This window comes from Lepidochelys kempii, chromosome 3 (genome assembly GCF_965140285.1).
Source record: "Lepidochelys kempii isolate rLepKem1 chromosome 3, rLepKem1.hap1, whole genome shotgun sequence".
NCBI lineage: Eukaryota > Metazoa > Chordata > Testudines > Cheloniidae > Lepidochelys > Lepidochelys kempii.
The window spans coordinates 169405897-169424812 of NC_136382.1; the positions used below are offsets into that span (position 1 = coordinate 169405897).

Genomic DNA, 18916 nt, shown 5'->3' on the forward strand with positions numbered 1-18916 from the left:
GCATGAGCACAGCTAATTGTTCCTAAGGCAAGAACCAACGAGAAAGCGCTATTGTTTGGATTCACAATGTCCCAGTCAGGAACAGGTAGCAATAAGATATCATCTATGGTTTGGATTTGGCTGGTATGCACAGCACATCCACAGTTGTTCAGGTGGGTGTGGAACCCAAAAATTAGATGGATCCAGGACCTAACATATTCTTAATCACCCCCTGAAAAATACAATGTGTATGTTTTTAAAAATGTGCATTTTAAAATGATGTACCTAAGTATGTCCAAATTTTTTGTCATTAATCATTGAAAGTTCAAGCCCTGTTTCTCCAAAATCATCTTTTTTAAAATTAAAACATTTATTTAAGATCAAATCATATCGCCACGTTATTGATTAACATTGTGCTTTTTGTTTTGTTTTAAATCAACAGCAAAAGTTATATAAAACCCCCACATGCTTTTGCAGTCTAAAAGAGAGAAATTATGCGAAACAGAATAAAGTATAAAGCATGCCATTGGTTCATGAACTTCATTATATGGAAGAATTAAAAAAAAAAGGATCCTCAGCAACAGACAGTTGCCATAGAAATGCTCAAGCATCTAGTGCTTGTTTACAAGACACGTCTCTCTATTGTTTCTTAAATCCCTTCCTAAGGATAGCAAATCAAAAAGCAATCGAGCATCAAAAAGGAAGAATAGCGATGGTTGAATAAGAAGTTGAACTCAGTATTTCAAAGATTACAGGTTTCTAATACTATTGATCCATCCTGTTTTTCTCTGCTTAGGTTAATAAATCCCTGCTGTAGCTCAGATTTTATACTTAATTTTCACGCTGGCAAAAATTAAGATAAAAAGTAAGGCACCAAAAAAACCTGCCCTAGATAATAACAAACCACCATAAGCCTCATTAATTATTACAGCTGAGCTGAAAATGTGCAAGTGATTGAGCTGTAGGTGGTATTTCTGCTTAAGATCCCATAAATAGGTATTTCCTTACAATGCACCCTATCTTTGTCAGTTGTACAAACCTGTTAAATACGTGAATTTAACAGTGTCAGTATGAGAGTGTAGAAACTGTTTAATCCCAGTCCATAGTATCCGGTCTTTTGTCACAACAAATATTGTGTTACAAGAAGCAGAGCACCCTTGCTGGTAATATCAATCTGTTTACCAAACATCTAACTAATTGGTAAACATAATGGAGGTTCCTCTTAATTAATGGCAGACTCCATGTGGGAGGGCATATATAAAAGGGTATGTTTTCCCCATCTGGTTTATTGGTATTTTCAGTAACAAAAAGCTAAACGATAGTTGTAAGCAGTAATTCAACTGTGCTCTTTATGAAGTCTCCATCTTTATAACTAGCTCACTGATGCAGATCATACAGATGCTTTATGCAATCTGCTCTCCAGTCATTTAAAACTATCTGCAATGTCTGTGGCATGATTGTATCCGTTGTACAAAACTATAAAGAATCCATTCAAAATACAATTTTGATAGATAACATGCTGTGCATGCTCCAGAGTTACAGCCAAAGAGGTGGCTCATATTTTACTTCCTTTGCTGCAGCACATTTTATTACTTGGCAAAGATTCCTTTCCCCTTAAGGACTTTTTCCAAGATTCATTTATGTTGCTCTTGTCATTACATCCAGTCTCAAAATAATCATAAAATTTGCCTTTACATTCAAGAGCAAGGTCGCCTTTCATAGGTTCACAGTTTAGAGTGATACCATCTTGATCAGTTTTGTTACCTCCTTTCTCATCATTTAATTTTGCCTTTTCCTGATTACCATGAGACTCGGCATTAGTAATGAATATTTCGTTAGCAAGAACCTGGTCGTCACGCCTGTAAACAGGGGTGCTGCCGATGCCATAATCCACCTGGTGGGAACAACTTGGCAAAGATATAGGGGAGGAGGAGGAAGAGGAGGAGGAGGAAGAAGAGGAAGAAGAAGTCTCCCCATTAGTATTAACAGAGAAGGGTAAATTTAAATAGTGACTGCCACATTCTTGATAAAAGCAGCAAGTATGGAACTTTTCACACTCCTCTTTTGCCATCCGAAGACGTTTTCTATAAGGACAGTCTTGAGCCATAAACCACTCTTGCGATGAGGGACCACCAAAAGAGCAAGCAGAGAAGCACCAATTGTTTTGCATGACAATTTCTCCATGGATTCTCTTCATTAAATTGTTTATGAGGACGGATCTCCGTAGGTAGACTTCGGGATCATCGATAAATTTCAGTTTTTCCAAAGACATGTAAAGAATGTGTGCCCGCTCCTCAAAAACGGAAACTGTCTGAAAACGAAAGAGAAGAGGCAAAAAAAGGGGTTAGAGTGTTTTGCTTTATGCAATAAGAAGAATATTGAGCAGCCTATTGGCAGTATGTAAATCCAGCTAACATTTTGGATAGGCCAAATTTCCTCGGGGATCTCAGCTTGGCCTCTGAATTTGTGCACCCATGCATTTAGGGACCCTATTTTTCATGGCCAGAATGTCAGATGTGCACCCATACTGGGGAGACAAATAGCTAAGTGTTTGATATGTGTAGGCAAACATTATCTGCGTGCACAAATCCAGGTTTGACTGCCCCAACATTGAATGTGAAAAGCTGGCTCTTTAGTTGCATCCTGTGTAAACTGTAAAGCTACTGTGCAATTTCTCTGAAATGTTTTAGCTGATGTGGTTTTTTATGTGAATGGAGCAGGGAGCAGGCCCTATTCACTGTTGGGCTTCACCAAAGCCACCAGACTGAAGGGAGGCTTCCTCCTGCATGCCCTCCATACCAAAGGCCTGCTAAGGAGAGCAAGGCCAGCCAGTAACAACAGTGCAGATGGAATGAATGTCAGAACTGCCAATGAAATAGGCCTCCACAAGGAGGAGTCTCTATTAGTCAAAACGCTTTTACCACGCTATTGTGTGGAAAAATGTTGGCCGTGTGGTAAAAACAATCAAATATCACTGCAGCATCTGGAGTGCAGCTGTTGAGCTGAGTACTACACCCAACAATCCCTGGGTCTAGTGGGAACAAGGTCAGGAAACTAGAAGAGGCTGGGGAATTATGGAAAACTCTGGCCACAAGCACACAGATTTGCTCTCCCTTCTAGGCTCCTGCCAGGATTTCCTTCTCAGCATTGGCAGCATGGTCAGGTTACTACTCCCAGGAGGCCATGGGCTCTGCTCTGTGACCTCTACAATGGGAATCAAAGTGCAGAGGGGTAGTGAATGTTACTCCCAGTAGTATTAACTAATTTCCATTTTTAGCACAGAATTTAATCTGCGTAGGAGTGAAGAAACACATCACACAGGCTGCTCTAATTCCCACCATCTGCAGGGGCAGCAAGTTATATGGGCCCATGGTGCCTGGACTCCAGCAAATTCAGGGCCCAGGGGCCCAGCTCCACCAATGTTCGGGGCTGGGTCTCCTCCCAGCCCTGGCTGCCACCCCAGCGCTTCCCCCGGAGTGTCCCCCGGCCCCGCCTGCCACCCCCACGCACCTCCCCAGAGCATCCCTGCCACTGCCGGCTACAAGGGAGTGGCGCTGGGGGCAGGATGAGGCGGCTGCTACACCTGCAGAGGGAGGAGGCCCATATCATCCCTCCCACCCCTGCCCCAGCAGGCAACTCCGAGTCGACTCGGGTGGGGACTTTCCTGGCTGGACATCCTGAGCAGCAGCCTGTGGGCGCTTGGGTGAGTGTCAGGCCAGGGAGGGCCCCGGGTCTCCCCCTCCCCCAGAGCTCACTGCGGCTGGCAGGAAGAGGGCTGGGGGAGTCCTCCTCTCTGGCCCCCCACCCCAGTCCCAGGGCAGCCTGCCTGCTACACCCCAAACTCCTCATCCCCAACCCAGAGCCATGCCCCACACCCCCTCCTATACACCAACCCTCTGTCCCAGCCCAGAGCCCGCACCCAGCACCCCAGTGTTACACTTGCTTTAACTATTCTATAGACAGAGAGAGGGCTTCAATTTCCAGGACTGTCAAAGTGGTTCCTTTTACACGCACTAATTCAAACAGATTTTACAATAAAAGAATATATTGGGGGAAGGTTTATCTATATCTCAGCTATTAAATGTACAATGTAGCACTGCCAGAGAAATCAGCCATGATCCAGCAAGGGGCAAGGCAGGGAGCTCAGTACCTTGCAGGACTGAGCGCTTAATAAGCAGGAACATAAACAGTTTCCCATGAATTGCTAAACACCAATGTATGTGGTCACGTGTCAGATGTAATCTATAACCCCACCCAGGCCCCTTTCGAGAAAAAAAGATGCTGTCTGGGGTTTTAATTTGTTGTTTTGAATTAGGGTTTTTATTTTATAAGTAAGATTCAATTTTGGAGTAGAATATCCTCCCCTTTCCAATAATTCTGTTCCTGTGTAGGATTTACACACCCACCAGGGTATGCTGAGCCGAGCAATCCTGGAAAAAGAGTACTGAAAAAATGGGAGAGCCTGGAGCTTACTTTTGTTAAATTTACATTATGCATTTTTGGTGTGTAAGCTCTAGAGTAACCTCTGTAAACACAGTTTAACTGTTTTATGAATAAAACATGTGAGAAAAGTAAGTTATTCGGAGTGTTTATATTTACTGTTATTATAGCTGAACAAACCCTTTTGTTTCTTAAGCTATGTGATGACAATAATAAAATACAACCAAAAAAGTGTGAACTATTTGTTTCTATGCAAACAGCTGGATTATTCTCATCATTTGGGTGGAGTATGTCAACTTCTGGAAATGAGTCAAGCAAGTGTTACTAAGTATCTGAAATGCTCAGTACAAAAAAAGTCTATTAAAAAACATACTTTATGCGTACAGCTGCTGAGTGGTGGATGAAAATCCTCTTCTTCCACATATTTCCTTTTAAAGTATGTGATCTTGGATGTTGTTATAGGATTTGAAATTCCCCTGTAATGTGATCCTGTGGGTAATAGATCAGATATGACAAATGACATGTGGTTTGCCTGAAGTTCTCCAAACAAAATACTTTTCAATTCCTTTCTCACTACAGGATAAGTCTACCACGTTTGTTTATATATATTTGTAGTGATCACAAATAAACTTTTTACCTTACTAATAAATAACTTATGTGATGCAATAGCATGGGCAATTGAAGATAGACACTATAGACACATTCTGATAGACACTATAGGACATTAGTGCATTTGGCATACTTAGACATTCTCTGTATATTTTTCTTTAATAAAACTTTCATTCTGAATTTACAAGCAGTCCAACAAGTAGTGGCATTCTCCAGTGTATCATGTTCAGATTCCATGGACCGTGATTTACAGAAGAAATTTTATTTTACAGTTCCTAAATATATTCCATACACCTGGAAAAATATTTAGTAGCTTAAAATAATTTTTCAGAAGTTGATCGTTTTGTGTAAAGCCAGAAGTGGACATGTCAAATTACAACTGACTGTAGCATAGATCAGATCAACAAAAGGTAAGAGTCTGTTTCTACCTTTCATGAGAAAAAAGGTAACATATCTTCGGACAAATACATTTTATAGCATCACTCATCATTACTCAATAATTTATTAACTGGCACCCAGAATAGTTACAATCCAAATGTTTATAATATTTTATCTTCACAAAAATCTAAATAAAGATGGCCATGCTTGGACCCCCTTCTCTTCCCCCACCCCACACCAAAATAGACACCATCTCCATTGGAAGCCCAAGCCCTGTTTTGGCCAATACGAAATTTATTTATGACAAATGCCTTGTTATAATGACCAGTTACGTGCAGGGTTCCTTAAGATCCATAGACAAGAAATGACAACTAGCCAGAATGGCATGACTTTTATCCCTTTGGACAGTGACTGTAGTATAATATTTCCTGGGCACCAGTCCTCCAATCTACGCATATGCTTCCACAGATGAAATTGAAATGACTGTCCGTTTAGTGTAGCCATCTATTCTCCCCCCCACACACCCCACCCAGCCATTGCTTTAGGATGAATGAAGGCTTTGCCCGATAAATTGCTGCATGTGGAAGCTGGTTCGAGTGGATCCAGTTCTCTGCCAAAAAAGCACTGGCTTCTTGAATATAGTCAATACCACACTAATGACATTCATTTTGCCCAGAGTACTTTTCCCCTCAGGGGACTGACAGCCCACCCCCACCGTTTGGCCACTTGCTCAGCTGCCACAGAGAGGCAGGAGGGGAGCCATACCTGCCAGAGAATGACATGGTGCCCTGTCTCCCTGCTGCTGAGGATCCGAGGGGCTAGTCTTGCTGCCACAGTGCGACCCCCACAGGGTCTGGTACTCTGCGATCTCGGCCGCTCCTCCCGAGACAATGGGCTCGCAGAATCTCTGCATGGACAGCACCAGAGTCATTGCTGAGCGCCCGAGACCTGCAAGCAGAACACAACAGCCCGGTCAGCCCGAGCAGCCCGGGGCATGGGCGAGTCCCCCGGCACCGCGGAGGGGGAGCACGCCTTTCCAGGAGGGACCGTCACTGCTTCGCCATCCTCTTCTTTCCCCCCACTTCGTCCTGCCCTCCCGCCACTGCCTAGCCGCTTGCTCTCTCGCCGCGTAATAACGCAGCCCCCAAACTCTCTTGCTCGCACCAGTGTAGGCTCTATCTTGCTGCAGCGGGTACGTCTCTTTCTCCGGCTCTCTCTAGTCCATTGCTTATTGTTCTCCGACTCCCCTCCCCCCGGGCTCCGTTGATCCAGGTGCCTTTTAAAATTACATTTTTCATCCTTTAGCGGGGAAAAAAAAACCCTCTACTAAAAAGAGGGACCAGATCACACGCATCGAGGATCCCTCCCTCCCCTCCCCGAGATCCCCCCATGCACCGATCCTTCCCTCCCACCCCCTTCCATGGAAATAAATCAAACGAGCAGATCCAAACGATGCTCACAGATTGTATGTAACGAATCAGTTCAATTCGCTTCCCATGCTCTCCTTCTCAGCAGCCCGGCCTCGGCAGCCACATCGCGCGCGGGCGCGTGTGTGTGTGTCTGTGTGTGTGTGTCTGTGTGTGTGTGTTGTGTGTGTGTCTGTGTGTGTGTGTGTGTCTGTGTGTCTGTGTGTGTGTGTGTGTGTGTGGTGGGTTTGTTTTCTGCTCCCCTGCTCCCAAGCGAAAGACACAGAAGAGACTTAGGTAGTTGTTTCCACTAGCCCCGATCGGACTGAACTGGATCTGCCTCCAGTCAAAACACTGTGAGATGAAGACAGAAAATTGGCTCCCGTTTCAAGCCGTGAGTTGCAGTCCCACAGGAGCCAAGCACAACAGCAGCGAAGCAGGCAGAATATTAAGCAGGAGCCGGGACTCCAGGGCCAGCGCCAGGCAGCGATCTGCCTCCCAGTGCAAACGCGAAGCGAGGGAGCAAACTTCCTGAAAGGGGCAACAGCTCAGCTCACTTTCCCCAGTTCACCTACTTCTTGGCACAGGAGTACAGAACAATGCACTGAGACGCAGCCTGGCCCCTCCCCCTCCTCCTCTCTCCAAGAAACTGGAATTTAGTTTTCTCCTCCTGCGTGTCTCAGGTCGGTGCTACTGCAGGAAGACAAGGACCCAAGGGGAGGCCGGTGGGGAATGGGGAGAGGGCGGGATGTGGTCCCAGCAATTCAAAGTGCGAGCAATTAAACTCTGCCTGGCTGGAGAAAGATATCAGAAGCAGCAGAAGTGAGCGATTAAGAAAAACAAATCGTCAACATCTGTCAGATACCTTAAGAACGCATCCGGAGTGCCACTTTCTTCAGAAATGGGCGAGTGCTGGCTTGCTGGATAACACTGTGGCTCGATCCTGTAGCCCTTACTCAAGCAGCAAATGTACATTCACTTCACATTGAATAGTGGGAGTCAGGTGGGGTTTCAACTAAAGTCTCTGGGAGTTTTGGCTGAGGAAGGACTACAGAATTCAACCGTAAATGTGCAATTTCAACTTCCCGCTATGAAACCAAATTATTATGTGGCTTGGAACTCCCTCCGGCACGTAGAAACACAACATACAGAATACTTTCAGTCCGTATTCTCATTGGTAGCATATTAGTTAAGCCTTTCTTTTTCCTGGAGAAAGAAACAATGCCCCCGCGGGGAATTATGGCCCACGACCTACCAGCCTCGTCGATTATATTATAGCTGTTAGTTACTCTATCTTATGTATTTACCATTAGAGAGCCCCCACATGGCCAGAGTAAGAGTAGTTCAGTCTCACCCAGGACTGAGAACCAGCTAAAAATCAAATGTATGCTACCGAAAAAGATTATGCTGTCATTGGAAAGCACCCATGAACTGATCTACTCATTAATCTGCCCTGAGCAGTCACTCACAGTTAGACATCAGTCTCCTGATGCTGGCACCATGTCAAGACTTAGCATTTGTCCTTAGAGAAAAGAGGTTGGAAGAAACCCTCTGCTGCTTTGGAGAAGTCAGGATTTCTTTGCATTTAATAACGTCTTATAAATCAGCATCTCTCGCAGATGCCTTTTTCTGACAGATGTTTTTATTAGCATAAAATTTGGAATCAAAGTTTTCAGTCCTGCTTTTTTTTAAACAATATTTCATTTCAAAGGGGTCTTTCTGTGTTTGAGCACAAACACATAGACAGCACACATGGAAAGAAGAACGGGCTGGGATGCTTTCTGCGCAGTTCTCAGAGTAGAAACAGATTAATCTTGGAAAAATACAATTTTGCAGACTGTTTTTAAAGTAAATTAACTGTGCCTGCTATTTAGAACATATAAAATTAATAGAGGGAAGTTGGTTTAACTTTTATATACAGCTACTGTCCATGAACAAAATCTGTTCTCTGTAACATTTTATAACATAATAAAAACATAAATAATCATCCATAGCATTTAATCTGTTGATCTCAAAGTACTTTACAAAGGTAAGTGTCCCTATCCCCAATTTTGCAGCAGAGAAACTAGTTTACATGCATAGAGGTTGAAGCCCAACATTTCAAAAGGGGCCTCTAATTTGGGGTGCCCTTACTTCCCACAAGTCCACTTGTCTTAAAAGAGAGTTTCGGGTACTCAGCACCTCTGAAAATCAGGCTCCAGGGGTCTAAAGTTGGATCCCAAATCAAAGGTAATTTCTGAAAAAAAAAAAGTTTCTAAGCACCACTTTCTGCCATGTTTACTCAAGATAAATAACACCTGACTGCCCACATAAGGACTTCAATGTGACTGCTTGCAGGTTAGGATACTATTCATCATGATTAAGGGTGACAGGATTTAGTCCAAGTGTTTTACCAGTCGGACAGCAAATCAGTGGCACAACGAGAAATAGAACCCAGGTCCCATTGTCTCCTAGTCACATTCGGAATCCATTTACACTACATTATTGTATGCAATATCTGGATTCAATCCAATTCGCATTTATTTCATTGAGACTTTTCAGAACAACATATGAATGGTGAGCTTCCATTAACGCGACTGGATATAAAAGGATAAAATATGTATACTGAGTGCACAGTACAGTCATTGTACAAAACTGCAGCAAAAGGTTGACATTTAGGGCTGAATTCAAATATTTTTAAATCCATTTTGGAGCCTTGTGTGGGCTTCAGTGGCAGTTTTTACTGAACCCAGCCCTTCATCCGTAGGCTACCACAACTTTTCCACGTTGTCAGCCAAATGCATGCAGCAGGAGGACACCCTGAGGCACCTACAGCAGCCTGAAGGTTAAAATGCCAAACTGTTTCTGCACGCAGTTTTATACCGTAAGACTACTATACATTGCTACTCGATTCCATTTGCTAGGATTCTCACTCACTATGCCTTCAGATTCATTATGATGTTAATGAGAGAACTCTAATGATGCCATTCACTTTACAACAAGTCTGATGCAATGTCAATGAAAAGGGCTCTTTGTACAGTTCTGGAATGCCTCTAAAAACAGAAGTTACATTTAAAATGCTTGTTACAATAATGCTGCAGGGTCTCGCTCAGATCAATAAAGACAAAACGAAATAGACTTCCAGTGGCTACTCCATTCTTAACTCCTGAGCTCGTACTGCTCAGGTCTCACTATTTACCATATATTCTAGCAATCCCAAAGTACAAAGGCAAAAAGAAAAGGAGTACTTGTGGCACCTTAGAGACTAACCAATTTATTTGAGCATGAGCTTTCCTGAGCTACAGCTCACTTCATCGGATGCATGCCGTGGAAACTGTAGGAGACTTTATATATACACAGAGAATATGAAAAAATACCTCCTCCCACCCCACTGTCCAGCTGGTAATAGATTATCTAAAGTGATCAAAGGCATGATTTAAGGACAGGAGGGCTTTCTAAACACTGTATCGCCTTGCTTTTCCTAGCTGGATTAAACAATTGTTGAGCCATGTACTTAGGAAATAAATTTGCCCAAATGTTCCGGCTGTACCTGGTTAATATTTACATCGCTGTGGCACCCAAAAGCCCTATTGTGCTGGGCACTGTCCAACCATCTGCAAACCACAGTCCCTGCCCAAGGGAGTTTACAATCTCAGAAAACAAGTGCCAGACAAAGGGTGCGGGAAGAGAAATACAGTCAAATATATACTATGTTTATATATACATTTACAAAAACTAGAAATAGTGTAAACGAGTCCCTCCCCTCTTCAGCCTCGCCATTATGAATTGGCTGCTTTTTTGTAGGCAGCAGAGGGGGGCATTGGGGAGAGGCTGAAGGAGGAAATGGAAGTGCCCTTACAGCTCAGGCAGGGAGGGCTTTCCATGTGTAATGGCAAGATGGGATGCTCATGTGAGAAGTTGGCACATGGGTAAAGCAATGCCGGCGTCATGGCTGGCGTGGGGGAGGGACGACACCACACGAGAGGAGTGGGTCGGCAGGGGGCAGCAGAGTTGGGAAGGTCTTTGAAGGTGAAGCAAAGAAGCTTGAACTGGATGCAGGGAAAGAAGAAGGAGACAGTGGAGGAATTCCCTGTGGTCAGGGCAGTGAGCAAGGGAGATGATCCCTCAGCAGCTGTGTTTGAGCAGCTCAGACTGGAAGGATGTGGGTGTATGTCTGGACGGAAGCTACAGTAAGGAAGATGGGAGATGCTCAAGGCCTGGAGGACACAGCATGATGAGGATGGGTATTAGGAACGTCATGGCTGCAGCAGGAGCAAGATTTGTCCATAGCCTAGATGCAGCAAGAGAAAGGGAGGAGTCAAAGAAGATCCCTACGTTAAGGGTTTGGGTGACAGGGAGAATGGTTATGTTAGCCCCAATGACCGAAAATGAGTCCAGCGCCCAGGGTTTGGTCATGTTAAGTTTGGTAACAGCGAGACTTCCAGGAGGAGAGAGCAGAGACACAAGTCAAGATGTGGGATTGCATTGGGTGGGAGAGGGGGACACATCAGAGTGGGAAGGAATTTCTGTCGTACCTGCTCCTTCTTTGTGATTATTAAATAATATTAATATATAGTAGCATCACAAATGTACCGTGTTTTATACATACAGATTCAGAGCTGGTCCCTACACTGGCCAGCTTTCTGTCAAACAAACAAACAAAAAGGCACTAGGCAAAGTACTTGACAAGGGTTAAGGTGTGGGGATTATTAATGAAGAGGAGTAAGCAGGAGTTGACTGAAGAGGTTAGTTTGAAAGAGAAGAGAGAAGATGCTTCACAGATCAGAAGGGAGACTGTTTCAGACAGAGGCAGCCTGCTAGAAGGTATGGAACAGAGTGTGGAACAAAAAGGTAAAGGGAGAAATAAAGTGAAAGGGGGGGAAAGTGCAAGGAGGAGAAGGGGAAGAAGGAGAAAATGAAACTAGGAATGTAGATGGGAACAAAATCATTCAGGGCCTTGCAGATGTGTGATTTTTCCATTCATTCATATGCATGCTGCACTGGAAATGTAGATAAAAGCTACTGGGCATACATATGCATGTGCCAACAGCAGTGACAGAGTTAAGTCAGGTCTGAAATACCTAGACTGCCAGAACAACAGATCTACACGCCAACAGGGTCAATTCATCTCTTCATCCCTCTGAGGTAGATAAACTACAGACCTGCCAAGTCTAGTGTTTTTCCCTGTCGTTTTTGGCCCTTAATTCAGGGAAACTCAAGCAATCCACTATTTTTTTTCTGATGCCAGACTCCCAGCTCAGTGCGGGGGGAATTCACATGAAATCAGAGAATGATTTGTGTGTTTTAAGAAATAGCTCTGGCATGAAAATGCTTGTAAATCATCATCTGCTTCCTTGATTTCTCTCCTAATTTAGATTATCCAAATCCAGATGCTCCAGCCTCTCTCACAAAACCTAATTCTAAGAATATTTTCTCCCATCTTTTTCAAAGGACGCGTGCCTCAGATTTTTCATTTAATTCCCTTCCTCCTGGAATTTTCCTATGGCAACTTCTTGGGGCTACATTTTTGGGGTTTCTTGGGGCTATTGAGTTGTTCCCTGAGTTTAGACAGCAAACGGTTCCATAGGAGAAAAAATGCACTTTCTGGATTTTTGATTTTTCAGTGTATGACCTTAAGATCTTATTACCACTTATTTTCAGAAGCCAGAACACAACTGTTTTAAATGTTTTGACTTCCTGCATTTCCCTTTGATATTTTGGGATTAATTAAGTAGTATTAACAGATACTCCTCCCCATCTGTTTTCTTACTACTTGTCACCATTAAAGAGAAGAAGAATGGCAAGGACAGCTTTTTAAATTATTTAATTATTGGGATTTAAATAGAGTATATTGCACCTCTCAGGTGCTCCCTCCAATTGTGTGTAAATATCTTGCCACTGGGGTTCATTACAGCTAAACTTTAAAATGGGAAGGCATCTGTTTATGATGGTCTGTACCTGGACTTATGTAAATATATGACAATGTATGCAAATTTGTGATTTTTTTTTGTCAGAGGATTTTTCTTCAGACAGCGCCCAGTCAACCCGTGGAACTCCTTGCCAGAGGATGTTGTGAAGGCCAAGACCATAACAGCGTTCAAAAAAGAACTAGATAAATTCATGGAGGATAGGTCCCTCAATGGCTATTAGGCAGAATGGGCAGGAATGGTGTCCCTAGCCTCTGTTTGCCAGAAGCTGGGAATGACAGACAAGGGATGGATCACTTGATGATTACCTGTTCTGTTCATTCCCTGTGGGGCACCTGGCACTGGCCACTGTCAGAAGACAGAATACTGGACTAGATGGACCTTTGGTCTGACCCAGTAGGGCCATTCTTATGGTCTTATGATTTTAGCAGGTGTGAAACCAGATTCCATGAAGTCTATTATATACTTTTTTCCCAGATGAGCCCTTAAAAACCAGGGTCCTGCCTGTTCTATGGGAACAGTAAGATTCCATGGTACTTTGTTAAAAATAAGAATAGATGTTTCTTCCAGTGTTCTCAGCCAAAATGTCCACTGTCCTCTGCCATATGCCTCACCACCACCCCACTGGTGGCTGCGTGATTCTTCCAGGTCTATAGAACCCCTGCCTGCCTCCACTGAAGTCCAGGGGAGTTTACTTTGCAAAACACTTTGGGATCCTGGGTGATGAAAGACGCTCCCGTTACTGGAAACTATAATAAATGTTATTTTAACATAAGGTGTTTTTTTTTGTAATTAGTATTTCTAATTAGTTATCCTTTGTAAAGTCTGTTGTAGCTGGAAAAGTGCTAGACATTAATTATTATTATTATTACTGAAGTAACAGAAAGAAAAGGGGTCAAGCAAGTCTGGCTGGGTTGACAAAGCGAAGCAGTTTAATATCACAGAATTCCAAAATCACAATGCCGTTCTCTTTATTTCTTTAAAGATGCACCAATTAAAATTGCTTTCCCAGTTCGCTTTTCACTCCAGTGCAGCGGTACACGAATGTCGCTGGCACCATAAATTAGATGTTTTATGGAATTAATTATATTGCCTTCTTCGCTTTTGTCCGCTGAAGAAAGTAAACAAAAACAAAAAAAGTGTTTTGGAACAAAGAGCAAGTTGTCTGCCACTGTACTGTGTGCTACTTTCCATGAAGAATAAGAGCTATTATTATTCTTTTACAAGTTTCCTTCTAAGGGAAATAAACACCAAAGGTAGGATTCCAAGGAAATGACTCACAAATATTGGCAACAGGCTTCGAAAATTGGATCCAGTCTTCGCAAAAGAATACTAACCCTTCTTATTTCAAAATAAACGTTTCAAATAGGAGATGAACATCAGCTGTGTGTGTGTAAGGAAATGGAGACAGGAACAGAACCCATTTTTCATGTCTCCCCCGCCTCCCCCTGGGGCATGGCTTCTGATGCCATTTTTAGCTGAAAGCTGGAAATTTTTAATGATTGACTGAGTCATCCTCGGGGGGGGGGGAAATGAGACTGAAGCTCACCTTCTTGCAACGTGTCATATATGAACACCTCCGACAAGTATTGCGGGATGGAGAGAGGGGTGCACAGTGGAATCGCTCTAAGTAGCATCCATCCAGCGCTCAATACCTACCTCCGCGTGCGGTGAGTCAAGGGGAGAGCCTGGAGTCTCCGATTTGCCTTTCCTGCCTGCTTTTAAGTCGGAGCCTTAATACTCCTGTTACACATTTTTGCTTTTTGTGTGAAATTCCCCGGGCAGTGTCTGAAGGGTGACAGGCTGGACCAATGGCTGGTGTAACTGCACAGCTGTATTTTAGAGCCTCAGAAGCGCTCTTCCCCCGAGATCTAGGTGCCTGTGTCCCCCCCTTCCCCCTCCCCCCAAGCCGCCGAGGGGCTGGGCTGTGATCAGAGAGTGGCCCGAGCTCTGCAGGGCTCCGTGGAGTCTCCCCTGCACGCGGCGCTCGCTCAGAGCCTGGTTCTGCTGAAATGCAACGACCTGCCGGGGCTGCACGATGAGGAGCTGGCAGGTCCCGCCCAGGTGGATGCCGAGCGCCCCCCAGACAAAGCCAGCCGCGGGAGGGAGGCAGAGGATGCCCCCAGCTCGGCGGGGCGCTGGGAGGGAGACAGGCTCGCGCGCCTTTCCCCTCCCCCGGCTGCCCCTTGCAGCCGGTCTGCGGCCGGCGCGCCCGCCCCCGGGAGCTCGCCAGGCGCCGCGCGCCGTCCCCGCGCCCTGCTTACCCGCGCGGCCCGCCGGGCAGAGGCAGAGGCGGCGGCGGCGGCTCCCTCCCGCAGGATCCCGACGGCCGCGAGGCGGGCCCCTGAGTGCCCTCCGCTGCGTGCGCCGCCCCCCGCGGCCGGCGGCTGCAGGCGGAGCGGCCAGGAGCGCGCGGAGCCCGGCAGCCCAGCTCGGCGCTGCCCGGGGGCCCCCAGGGCGGCAGCGGGGCCGTGACACGCAGGGCAGGGAGCCGGGCGAGGGCGAGGGGCCCGCAGCCTCCCCCCGCCCCCGCCAGCAGGGGGCGCCCGCACGGGCTGCCTCGCCCCTTGCCGGAGTGCGGCCCGCCCGCCTCCCTGCCCCGCGCGCGGGCTTCGCGGGCAGCCTGGCCCCCGGGCGCGAGGGTGGAGAGGGAGACGTGGGGCCCCGCCCCGCGCGCTTGGCAGGTGCCGTTCAGCGCTGGACTGGTTGGGGCGGGGAGTGGCCGTGTTCGTACAGCGGGGCGGCAAATAATGGTGAGTCAAGCTGGAAATCTTGGTGTTGCTGGAAGTTAAATTGCAACTGGGGGGGGGACGGGCCCCAAGGGGAGAGGGAATCGAACCAAAGCTTCCTAAAGACACAACTTGGCCCCTTTCAGAAACCATTTCATGAGGAGACAAGGCGCAGGGTGGCAAGACTTTGCAAGTAAAACAATGATTTAGCCTTAGTTTTTAAATAAATAATCCATTCACATTACCCTCAGCTTAATCTATAGCAGGGAGGTAACTCCCACTGGGTTAGGTACATTGCTACATATTCCTTTTGACTTCAAGAGCTCACAGACAGAGATCTCGCTACCAAAGCAGGGGTTACAGCACACAAATAAGTGGCTATAGTATTTCTTCATGAATATTATTTATTATTTGTATTTCTGTAGCACCTAGGAGCCTAAGTCATGGGCCAGGATGCCACTGTGTTAGGTGAATGTACAAGCAGAGAACAAAAAGATGGACACTGTTACTGGTACTGTTGCTTACTACTTTTGTAAGTAGTACATCTATAAATCTCAAAGTGATTTACAAAAGAGGGTAAGTACCATTCTCCTACTTTCATAGAATGAGGGAAATTAAGAGTAGTGAGTTTTTAAGGGCCTGGTTTTTTTACCCATTAAAGTCACTGATAAAATGCCTACCCACTGAGTTCAGCTTTGCAGAGTCAGTCACCAAGTGACTTAACCAAGATCACAAAGTTACTACAGGTTTCAGAGGAGCAGCCGTGTTAGTCTGTATTCGCAAAAAGAAAAGGAGTACTTGTGGCACCTTAGAGACTAACCAATTTATTTGAGCATAAGCTTTCGTGAGCTACAGCTCACTTCATCGGATGCATACTGTGGAAACTGCAGAAGACATTATATACACAGAGACCATGAAACAAATGGTCTCTGTGTATATAATGTCTTCTGCAGTTTCCACAGTATGCATCCGATGAAGTGAGCAGTTTCCACAGTATGCATCCAATGAAGTGAGCGGTAGCTCACGAAAGCTTATGCTCAAATAAATTGGTTAGTCTCTAAGGTGCCACAAGTACTCCTTTTCTTTTAAAGTTACTACAGTTTCAGATGTGTAAAAGGCAACACTTCTCTAAAGCACCAAGACTCATTTTTCTTCTTAACCAGGTACCCCAGGAATCAGGAATACAGATCTTGAAAAAGTCAGACTGAGCAAAATCAAGGTAGAATTTCTAAAATTGTCTGATTTGCATACTTATTTCTCAGATGTTTAAAATATAGTATCATAAATGAGTTTTCTACACCACTTGTAATGCACACATTCTAAAATGTTGGTGCACTCTCATGTTGATAAGTGGTTTTATTTTTTCTTAATGCAAATACAGTTAATTAGATAAAAGTAACAAAATTTGATAAGTTAAAATAATTTGTTTTGTATCATAGAATCATAGGGCTGGAAGGAATCTCAAGAAGTCATGAAGTCCAGCCCCCTGGACTGAAGCAGGAAAGTAAATCTAGACTATCTTCGACAGGTGTTTGTCCAGCCTGTTCTTAAAAACTTCTAGTGATAAGGATTCCACAACCTCCCTTGGAAGCCTATTCCCAAGCATAACTAGTTTGAAAGTGTTTCCTAATATCTGACCTAAATCTCCCTGCATATTAAGATAATTTCTTCTCCAACCCTCAGTGGCCACAGAGAACAATTGATCACAATCCTCTTTATAACTGCCCTTAACATATTTGATAGCTGTTAAACCCCTCCTCAATTTGCTTTTCTGAAGACTAAACATGCTCAGATTTGTTAACCTTGCCTCATAGATCAGGTTGCCTAAACTTTTATCTATTTTTTTTTTTTTTTGCTCTCCTCTAGACTATCTCTGATTTGTTCACATCTTTCCTAAAGTGTGTGGCCAGAATTGGACACAGTAACCCAGTTGAGACCTCTCCAGTGCCGAGTAGAGTAGGACAGTTGTCTCCCATGTCTTATAAATGACACTCCTGTTAATATACCCCTCAGTGATATTAGCCTTTTTCTCATCTGCATCACACTGTTAACTCATATTCAATTTGTGATCCACTGTAACCCCCAGATCCTTTTCTGAAGTACTGCCACTTAGCCAGTTATTCCCCATTTTATAGCTGTGCATTTGATGTACTTGTAAGTGACGTGCTTCGCACTTTATTGAATTTCATCTTCATGGGCAGCTGGTGACCCGGCTGCCCAGGGAAGCTAACCCCTTCCCTTGTGCCCGAGGCCCCGGCCCTCCCCATCTGCCCCCCCCTCCCCATAGGAGCCCAAAGCATCCCCATCGCAGCCCCCCCCCCCCCCCCCCGGGGACAGCCACACAGGCCGCTGCTGGAGCAGCTTTGCAGCCAGCTGCTCGGGCGGCCCTGCAGCCAGCCGCACCCATCAGCTTGGTGACACCTGGCCAGGGCATCAACTTGCCCTTTGTCTTTGGGAAACAGGTTTACCCACTCTCGAGGATTGTCTGGTACACATACTTCAGTCATGATTTCAGCTTATGTTTATAACTTTACAGATAATGTTGCTACATACATTTAACCATGATATTATTGACCAGTGAGTTATTAGTTTTCAAATGGTACCTTAACAAGGCATATTTTATCCAAAGATTATTACAGTAGTGTGCAGGGTGTGAATACAGAGGTGTATTCTGTCACACCCACCGTATAACAATTTAATCTTGACCACATTTCCCTTGTTTGCTTATGAGACTGTCAAAAGCCTGAGTAAAATTAAGGTATATCCTGTCTACAATTTCCCCCCTGTCCGCTAAGCCAATAACCCTGTGAAAGGAGGAAATTAGGTTGGTTTGGCATAATTTGTTCTTTCCAAATCCATGCTGGCTATTCCTTATAACCATATTGTCCTGTAGGTGCTTACAAACTGATTGTTTAATAATTTGTTCCAGTATCTTTCCAGGTATCAAAGTTAGGCTGACTGGTCTATAATTTTCCTCTTTTTTTCCCCTTTTAAAGATAGGTACTATGTTTGCCCTTCTCCAGTCCTCTGGGACCTCACCTGTCCTCCATGAGTTCTCAAAGATAATTGCTAAAGGTTCTGAGATTGCTTCAAATAGTTCTTTAAGTACCCTAGGATGAATTTCATCAGGCCCTGCCAACCTGAATACATCTACCTTATCTAAATTTTCTTTAACCTGTTCTTTCCCTATTGTGGCTTGCATCCCTTCACCTCTGTTGTTAATATTAATTGTGTTGACTATCTGGCCACCATTCACCTTTTAAATGGAAAACTGAAACAAAATAGAAATTAAACACCTCAGCCTTCTTGATGTCATCAGTTATTAGCTCTCCTTTCACGCTGAGGACCTTCACTTTCCTTCATTGTCTTTTGTTCCTAGTGTATTTAAAGAATCTCTTCTTATTGCCTGTTACGTTCATTCCTAGGTGTAACTCATGTTTTGCCTAAGCCTTTCTGATGTTGTCCATAC

At 44.7% G+C, this 18916-nt stretch overlaps 1 protein-coding gene across 2 annotated transcripts; it reads right to left on the minus strand.

The window, feature by feature from the left end:
- Nucleotides 1-425: 425 nt before the first annotated feature.
- Nucleotides 426-15037, minus strand: SERTAD4 (SERTA domain containing 4). Of its 2 annotated transcripts, none has more exons than XM_073335292.1 (4): nucleotides 14983-15037; nucleotides 6172-6354; nucleotides 4793-4908; nucleotides 426-2290 (listed from the first exon to the last, which is right to left on the minus strand). In XM_073335292.1, the coding sequence occupies exons 2-4, from the start codon at nucleotides 6335-6337 to the stop codon at nucleotides 1535-1537; spliced, it is 1038 nt and encodes a 345-aa protein (XP_073191393.1). In that variant the 5' UTR covers nucleotides 6338-6354; nucleotides 14983-15037; the 3' UTR covers nucleotides 426-1534. The 2 variants fall into 2 exon arrangements, with proteins under 2 accessions (XP_073191393.1, XP_073191392.1); XM_073335291.1 differs by lacking the exon at nucleotides 14983-15037 and adding an exon at nucleotides 6867-7125.
- Between the last annotated feature and the right edge of the window lie 3879 nt (nucleotides 15038-18916).